The sequence below is a fragment of the Belonocnema kinseyi genome, chromosome 6 (genome assembly GCF_010883055.1).
Source record: "Belonocnema kinseyi isolate 2016_QV_RU_SX_M_011 chromosome 6, B_treatae_v1, whole genome shotgun sequence".
Classification (NCBI taxonomy): domain Eukaryota; kingdom Metazoa; phylum Arthropoda; class Insecta; order Hymenoptera; family Cynipidae; genus Belonocnema; species Belonocnema kinseyi.
The window spans coordinates 26,650,058-26,659,124 of NC_046662.1; the positions used below are offsets into that span (position 1 = coordinate 26,650,058).

Below are 9,067 nucleotides of genomic sequence, written 5' to 3' on the forward strand. Positions count from 1 at the left end.
TAAATTAAAATTTTTTAAATAATAACTTTGTTTAATTTCTTTTAAATATTTAATTATTTAATCCAGTTGAAGATTCATGATCTTTTTTAGAAAATTTAATTGTTTTGCAACAAAATTATTCCTTTGGTTTAAAAAATGTATCTTTTTTACAGATAAGTTACCTTGCATGCAAAAAATTTTTTTTTGTTGAAAATCGATCTTTTCATGTTTCAAAGTATATAATTATATTTTTCGGTTAAAAATTAATATTATTTAGTTCAAAAATTAATTATTATTTTAAAAATTCTACAGTCTTCTTGAAAGATCATACATTTTGGTAGAAAATTGAACTGTTTTGCTGAGAACTCTTCTTTTTGGGTAGAAAATTAAACAATTTGAAATTTAATTAAAATAACTGTTTCAGTTGAGGACTTACCATTCTAGTTGAAAATTCATCTCATTCCTTGAAAACTATTTTTATAAAAAGTTAACCCATGTTTTTCGAAATTCTTTATTTTTTTGAAAATTCATCTTTTTCAACTGAAAATGTAACTTTTTTATTTTTGATTGTACATTTATCTTTTTTTGGATGAAGTTTGATATAGTTTTTGGCAGAAAATTAATTTTCTTGTTTAAAAAAATTCATCTGTTTGCAAATTTGTTTCTTTTTTGTTTGAAAACTATTTTCTTTATCTGAAAATTTAACTATTCAATTTTTAAGCGTAATTTAATCTTCTTTTAGTTGAAAATTCGACTATTTGGTTTAATATTAATATATTTTGTTCGAAATTGGTCTTCTTGGTAGAAAATTTATTTATTTTTTTTTTGAAAATACATCTACTTGGTTGATTGAAAATTTAACTATTTTGTTGACAAATAGTTGTTTTTTTTTTTGGTAAAAACTAAATTTTGTATATTAAAAAAATAATTATTCCATTTGTGGTTAAAAATTTATTTTCTTCGGTTGAAAATTAAACTAATTAAGTACAAAAATTACTTTTAATTGAAAATTCAAGTACTTGGTTAAAAATTCATTTATTTTGTATACAGATTTTACCTTTTCAGCTAAAAATGCAATTTGCGGTTTAAATTTGATTTTTTTTTGGATGAACATTCAACGATTTTGTTTTAAATTGGTATTTTCTGGTTGAATTCAACTGTAATTTTTTCAAAATTCATGTATTTTGTTAGAAATTTGTCCTTTTTTGTGAAAATCTCATCTTATTAGTATAAAAATGGAATTGGTTGAGAGAAAAAAAATCTTTTTTGGTTGAAGATTCAACTATTTAGAAACGTTTTAAGAATTTGGGAAGATTTCAACATGATAAAAAAGTTTTCTTAAGATACATGGAAAGATTTTAAAGCAAAACTATTCAATTTTGTAAGATTAAAACATTTTTCTTAAAAAACCCGAGTAAGTTTAAAGGGCATTTAGAAGTTTTTACAAGGTTAAACAATGATTTGCAAATTAAAAAAAATTAATAATTAAAAACTTGCAAAGGTCTACTATTTTGTTTAAAAAGTTTAATAAATACAAAAATTAATTTAAAATATTTCAGATTCATCCATCCATTTTGTTTTATAAAAAAATTCTTCCTTTGGATTAACAAATTCATCTTTTTTTAATCTTTTTTGATCTTTTTTGTTGAGAATTCATCTTTTTGGGTAGATAATTAAACTATTTGGTTTAAAATTAACTTTGTTTGTTCAAAATGCATTTTTTGTTGTTGCAATTCTGTGTTTAATTTTGTTATGCGTTATTACTTTTTAAAAAATGAACGGGCTTTATAATAATTTTATTGAAACATTACAAATTTCAGATTACAATTTTTTTTTATTGGGCAATTTTATTAGAAAGGAGTTGAAATTGTAATCTTATTTTGAATTAAAGAATCTCGAATTTGAATAAATTAAGATTACAATTTTTAAAATAGGACAAGTTAAAAACTTTAAAAATGAAATAGTTTTAGATTGGAATTTTTTAAACTTTGAAAACTTTTTTATTTCGGTGTTAGAAAGTAAACTGGAATCTTCTTTGGTTGAAAATTTAACTAGTTTTTAAAAGTTTGGGTGTTGAAAGAAGAACTGAAATATTGGTGGGATGAAAGTTCCACTTATTTAAAATATTTCATTTTTTATTCAACTATTTTGTTAAAAATTCCTGCTTTTTGGTTGAAAAAATTCGTCTTTTTAGATTGAAAATTCAATTTTTTTCGCAGAAACTTATTTTTTTGTTGAAAAAATTCAATTTTGGATTTTGCTGAGTCAACTGGAATCTTTTTTTGATGAAAACTCAACTTTCTTTTATTTAAAAATTCTGCTACTTCAAGAGAAATTTCAACTTTTTTCGATAAAAATGCAACTATTTGATAGAGAATTCCACAATTTTGTTAAAAAGTCATCCTTTTTGGTTAAAAATTCATCTTCTTTGGTTAAAAAAACGTCTTCTTCGATTGTAAATTCATTGTTTTTGTAGAAAATTATTTCTTGTTTAACAATTTATATTATGATGGTAAAATTGGAATTAAATCTTTTTCAACCGAAAATTCAACTATTTTTGTTGTTGAAAATTTATCTTTTTGATTTAAAGCTTCGTCTGTTTTAGAAGAAATTTGAGTATGCGTCTAATTTGTTTGAAAAATTTGGTTGAATCGCTTTGTTAAGAAATCACTTTTTTTTGTTAATGAATCACATTTTTAGTTGAAAATTCTTCTCTTTGAAATTTTAATTATTTTGTTGAATAATAAACTTTTTTATTTAAAAATTCAACTAATTGGGTAAAAGATAAACTACATTGTTCACATTTCTTTTTATTGAAGGCTTATGTCTGGTTGAAAATTTAACTCTTTAGTGGAAAATACATTTTTGTTTAAAATTAATTTTTCAACAGAAAATAAAACTTTTCTGTTTTAAAAAATTAGCCTTTTTCGGGTAAAAAAAAAAATTTTAGTTTGAAATTTCATTTTTGTTGGGTAAAAATGCATTAGTTTCGTTGAAAATTAATTTTTTGATGAACAGTCATATTTTTTGTTTGAAAATTAAATTTTGTAAAGAAAATTTGTCTTCTGGCTTAAAGGTTCAATAATCTAGATAAACTTTTATTTACTTTTTGAGTAAAAAATCTTTATTTGTTGAAAATGTTTCTTATTGGGTTTAAAATTGTTTTCTTCTGTTGTATAAATTACATTCTTTTTTGGTTAAAATATAAACAACGATTTTTTTTTTCATTGGGAATTTGTCTTCTTATGTTAAAAATTTAATTATTGTGTTAAAACTTCAATTATTTTGTTTAAAAGGACAGTATTTTATTAAAAAGTCATCTTTTATAGTATAAAAGAAATTTGTTTTGTTTGAAATAAATGAATAAATTTGAAAATTTTAAATTAGTATATGAAATACTATTTTATTTCGTTTATAAAATATTCTATGTTAAAAGTATCACAAAATTAAAATGCTGGTATTTGAATATTAATGATTTGAAATGAAAAAATTAGTCATTTATTTATTCCATTATTTATTTACTCAATGTTTAGAAAATTCTTAAAAATTTCAGATAAGCTCTCTTTTGGGCATGACAGATTTCAATATAGACACTTTTTCGAATAAAATGGAGGAAATGTTGACAATTATTCGTCAAGTAAATGAACAGTTTAAAGATCCGGAGCAAACGACATTCGTTTGCGTTTGTATAGCCGAATTTTTATCTCTCTACGAAACTGAGAGGCTGGTCCAAGAATTAACGAAATGTGGAATTGACACTCACAATATTCTAGTTAATCAACTATTGTTTTTGAGGGAAGGTGAAGTGCCTTGCAGATTGTGCCGCGCAAGACGTAAAATCCAGGACAAATATTTAGATCAGGTAACGTATCGTGTTGAGAATTTTTTAAATTATTTTATTATCACAGGGGTCAAAATTGACTTTTTAAAATCATTTTTTCCTCCCTGTTTTTGAAAAACTTATCCTGAAAATTATCTTTTTAGTTATAAATTTTATTATTTGGTTGAAAATTAAACTGTGTTCTTAAAAAGACATCATTTTTGGTTGGAAGTTCAACTGTTTTATTAAAAATTCGTGCTTTTGCGATAAAAATTCAAATATTTTTGCAGAACATTAAACTTTTTGTTAATAATTCGTATTTTGTTGCTGATGCAACTTTTGTTGAAAATTTATATTTTGTGTTGAAAATTCAATTAAAATCTTTTGATATGAAATTGTAAATCTTTTTTTGAAAATTTGTATTTTTTTAATTTAAAAATTCACGTGTTTTAGTAGAATTTTCATTTTTCTTCGACAAAAATGCAACTGCTTGGTTAAAAAATTTAGTAAACTTGTTAAAATGTCATACTTTTTGGTTAAAAATACAAATATTTAACAGAAAATTAACTTATTGCTTACAATTCTTGTATCTTGAATAAAAATGCAACTGTTCAGTTGAAAACTCAACTCTTTTTTTTTTGTAATTTTTTCTTTTGGTTGAAAATAAAACTATTTTGTTAAAAAGTCCAATATTTGGTTCGAAAAATTCGTTCTTTTTTAAATTGAAGAATTCAATTTTTCTCGTCAACTAGAATTTTGATTGGATTTAAATTCAAAGATTTTTGTTGTTGAAATTTTTTGTTTTTGAATGAAAACTCATCTATTTTAAGAGAAATTTCATCTTTTTCGGATGAGAATTCAATTATTAAAAAAAAATTTTTAATAAAATTTCATCCTTTTTGGTTAATAATTCGTTTTTTTAAACTGAAAATTAATTTTTTTTTCGTAGAAACTTATTTTTTTGTTTAACAGTTCACATTTTGATTGTGAAAAGTCAACTAAAATATTTTTAAAAGAAAATCTATCTATAAAAAAATGTATCTGTTTTAGTCGAAATTTCATCTTTCGTGGTTAAAAATGCATCTGTCTGATTAAAAATGAAACTATTTTGTTAAAAAGTCACACTTTTTCGTTGGAAAAATGCCTTTTTTTAAATTGAAGATTTGAACTTTTTTGTAGAAACTTATTTGTTGTTAAAAATGCATATTTTGATCCGAAGAAGTCAACTAGCATCTTTTTTATATGAAAATTTCATGATTTTTTGGAAAAATTTTGTTTTTTAATGAAAACCCATCGGTTTTAAGAGATATTTAATCTTTTTTGGATGAAAAATCAATGATTAAAACGAAATTTATAATAAAAATGCATCTCTTCTATTAGAAAATTCATCCTTTTTGGCTGAAAATGCAACTATTTGGTAGAAAATTGAACATTTTTATTAAAAATTCTTCCTTTTTGGTTATAAATTCTTTTTTTGTAAATGAAAATTCAATTTTTTTCTCGTAAAAACTTATTTTTGTTTAACAGTTCATATTTGATTGTGAAAAGTCAACTGAAATATTTTTTAAGAGAAAATTCATTTTTTTTCATTTGTTTTTTTCATTTAAAAATGTATTTGTTTTAGTTGAAATATCATCTTTTGCGGATGAAAATGCAACTATTAGGTTGGAAATTCAACAATTTTATTAAAAAATCACAATTTTTGGTTTAAAAAATTCGTCTTTTTTATTTGAAATTTCCAATCTTTTTTCGTAGAAATTTACTTTTGTTAAAAAATTCATATTTTCACTTTTCAAACTCAACTGGAAACTTTTGGATGAAAATTCAACACTTTAAAAAAAATTTGTTTTCTTATGAAAATTCATCTGTTTTAAGAGAAATTTCGTCTTTTTTGGATGAGAATTAAATCACATTTTTTTAAAATATAAATTTATCTGTTTCAAAAGAAATGTAATCTTTTTTTGTTAAAAATGAAACTATTAGGTAGAAAACTCAACAATTTTATTGAAAAATACATCCTTTTTGGTTAAAAATTCGTTTTTTTGCACTTAAAATTAAATTTTTTTCGTAGAAACTTATTTTTCTTTAAAAATTTATATTTTGGTTGAGCAGAGTCAACTGAAATATTGTTTAAAAGAAAATTCATCTATTTTTTCTTAATTTGTCTTTTTGATTCTACTTTTCTCATAGAAACTTATTTTTTGTAATAAAATTCAAAGATTTTTTTTTAAATTGTTGTTTTTTAATCAAAAGGTATCTATTTTAAGAGAAATTTTATTTCTTTTGGATGAGAAGTCAATTATTAAAAAAAATTTTTAATAAAAATACATCTGTTTTATTAGAAATTTTATCTTTTTGGCTGAAAATGAAACTATTTGGTAGAAAATTCAACAATTTTAGTAAAAATGCATCCTTTTTGGTTAATAATTAGTTTTTTTGAACTGAAAATTTGATTTTTTTCGTAGAAACTTATTTTTTGTTTAAAAATTTATATTTTGGTTGAGCAGAGTCAACTAAAATATTGTTTAAAAGAAAATTCATCTATTTTTTTTAAAATTTGTCTTTTTGATTATATTTTTCTCATACAAACTTATTTTTTGTAATAAAATTCATATTTTGATCTAAAAAAGTCAACTTTGTTTAAAATTTTATATTTTAATTGTGGAAAGCTAACTGAAACATTTCTTAACAGAATGTTAAATTATTTTTATGAAAAATTATCTTTTTTATTAAAAAATTGATCTGTTTTATTCGAAGTTTGATCTTTCTTGGATAAAAATGCATCGTTTCGGTTGAAAATTAAACTATTTTGTTAAAAAGTCACACTTTTTGGTTGAAAAAATTCGTCTTTTTTAATTGAAATTCCAATTTTTTTTGTAGAAATTTACTTTTGTTAAAAACGTCATATTTTTATTTTTCAAAGTCAACTGGAACCTTTTGCATGATAATTCAACGATTAAAAAAAAATTTTTTAAATGAAAATTCATCTGTTTGAAGAGACATTTCATCTTTTTTGGATGAGAATTCAATTAACATTTTTATAAATAAAAATGTATCTGTTTTTAAAAAAATTCCATCTTTTTTGGCTAAAAATGCAACTATTTGGCAGAGAACTCAACAATTTTATTAAAAATGAATCCTTTTTGGTTAAAAGTTCGTTTTTTTGAACTGAAAATTCAATTTTTTTTTTATAGAAACTTATTTTTTGTTTAAAAATTTATATTTCGATTGTGAAAAGTGAACTGAAATATTTTTTAACAGAATGTTAAATTATTTTTACGAAAAATGATCTTTTTTATTTAAAAAATTGATCTATTTTATTCAAAATTTCATCTTTCTTGGATAAAAATGCATCTTTTCAGTTGAAAATTAAACTATTTTGTTAAAAAGTCACATATTTGGTTTAAAAAATTTGTCATTTTGAATTGAAGAATTCGATTTTTCTCGCAGAAACTTGTATGTTGTTAAAAAATTCATATTTTTATCTGAAAAAGTCAACTGGATTATTTTGGAATTAAATTCAAAGATTCTTTTTTGAAAATTGTTGTTTTTTAATGAAAAATTATCTCTTTTAAGAGAAATTTCATTTTTTTAAAATGAGGATTCAATTATTTAAAAAAATTTTTAATAAAAATACAACAGATTTATTAGAAATTTTATCTTTTTGGCTGAAAATGAAACTATTTTGTAGCAAATTCAATAATTTTATTAAAAATTTATCCTTTTTGTTTAAAAATGAGTTTTTTTGAACTGACAATTCAATTTTTTTTCGTAGAAACTTATTTTTTGTTAAAAAATTTGTATTTTGGTTGAGAAGTGTTAACTGAAATATTTTTTAAAAGAAAATTCATCTATTTTTTTTTTAAATTTGTCTTTTTCATTTAAAAATGAATTTCTTTTAGTCGAAATTTCACCTTTTTCGGATGAAAATGCAATTATTAGGTTGAAAATTAAACTATTCTGTTATAAAGTCACACTCTTCGGTTGAAAAAATTCGTCCTTTCGAATTAAAATTCCAATTTTTTCGTAGAAATTTACTTTTCTTAAAAAATTCATATTTTCACTTGTCAAAGTCAACTGAAATTTTTTGGACGAAAATTCAACGGTTTAAACAAAATTTATTATTTTTTAAAATGAAAATTCATCTGTTTTAAGAGAAATTTAATCTTTTTTGGAAGAGAATTCAATTAACATTTAAAAAAAATTTATCTATTTAAAAAAAAATTCCATCTTTTTTGGTTAAAAATACAGCTGTTTGGCACAGAACTCAACAATCTTATGAAAAATGCATCCTTTTTGGTTCAAAATTAGTCTTTTTGAACTTCGAAAAAAATGTAACTGTTTGGTTAAAAAATTTAATAAACTTGTCAAAATGTCATATACTTTTTGGTTAAAAATTCGACTATTCAGTAGAAAATTAACTTATTGTTTACAATTCTTATTCTGGTGTTGGAAAGTAAATTGGATTCTTTTTTGGATTAAAATTGAACTATTTTTTAAAAGTTTTTTGTTTGTTTATTCGTCTGTTTTAGAAAGAATTTTACCCTTCTTGAATAAAAATGCAACTGTTCAGTTGGAAATTTAACTCTTTTTTTTAAAATGCATCTTTTTTATTGAAAATTAAACTATTTTGTTAAAAAGTCGCATATTTGGTTGGCAAAATTTTCTTTTTGAATAGAAGAATTCGATTTTTTCGTAGAAACTTATTTTCTGTTAAAAAAGTCACATGTTGATCTCAAAAAGTCAATTGGAATTTTTTTTTTGATTAAAATGCAAAGATTTTTTTTGAAATGTTTTGTTTTTTTATTAAAATTTATCTGTTTTAAGAGATGTTTGTGGTTTTTTCCTGTTTTTGGATAAGAATTCAATTATTAAAAAAAATTTTCAATAAGAATTCATCTGTTTTATTAGATAGAATTTTGATCTTTTGTCGCCGAAAATACAACCATTTGGTAGATAATTTAACAATTTCTTTAGCAAGTTATCCTTTTTGGTTAAAAATTCGTCTTTTTGGGTTGAAAATCCCTTTTTTTCCTCCTTAGAAACTTATTTCTTATTTAAAAATTCATATTTTGATTGTAGAAAGTCAACTTAAATATTTTTAACAGATTACTCAACTTTTTTTTATATTTATTCTTTCTTTAAGTATTTGACTTTTTTTAGATTTGGTTGAATCACTTTGTTAAAAAATCCTTTTTTTTCAAACTTACTCGAATTTTTTGAAAAATTTTCTAATCTTACAAATTCGAAAACTTTTACTTTATAATC

The 9,067-nt window shown here is 21.6% G+C and overlaps 1 protein-coding gene across 2 annotated transcripts in view; it reads left to right on the top strand.

Annotated features, from left to right (window-relative positions):
- Window positions 1-9,067, top strand: part of LOC117174830 (ATPase ASNA1 homolog) — a 33,157-nt gene that overhangs the window by 21,344 nt on the left and 2,746 nt on the right. Inside the window, exon 5 of one of the 2 annotated variants that reach the window (XM_033364208.1) lies at window positions 3,533-3,841. The exons of the other annotated variant lie outside the window; for it this stretch is intronic. Coding sequence (XP_033220099.1) covers window positions 3,533-3,841 — 309 coding nt within the window. The remainder of the gene's footprint in view (window positions 1-3,532; window positions 3,842-9,067) is intronic. 2 annotated transcript variants of the gene reach the window in all.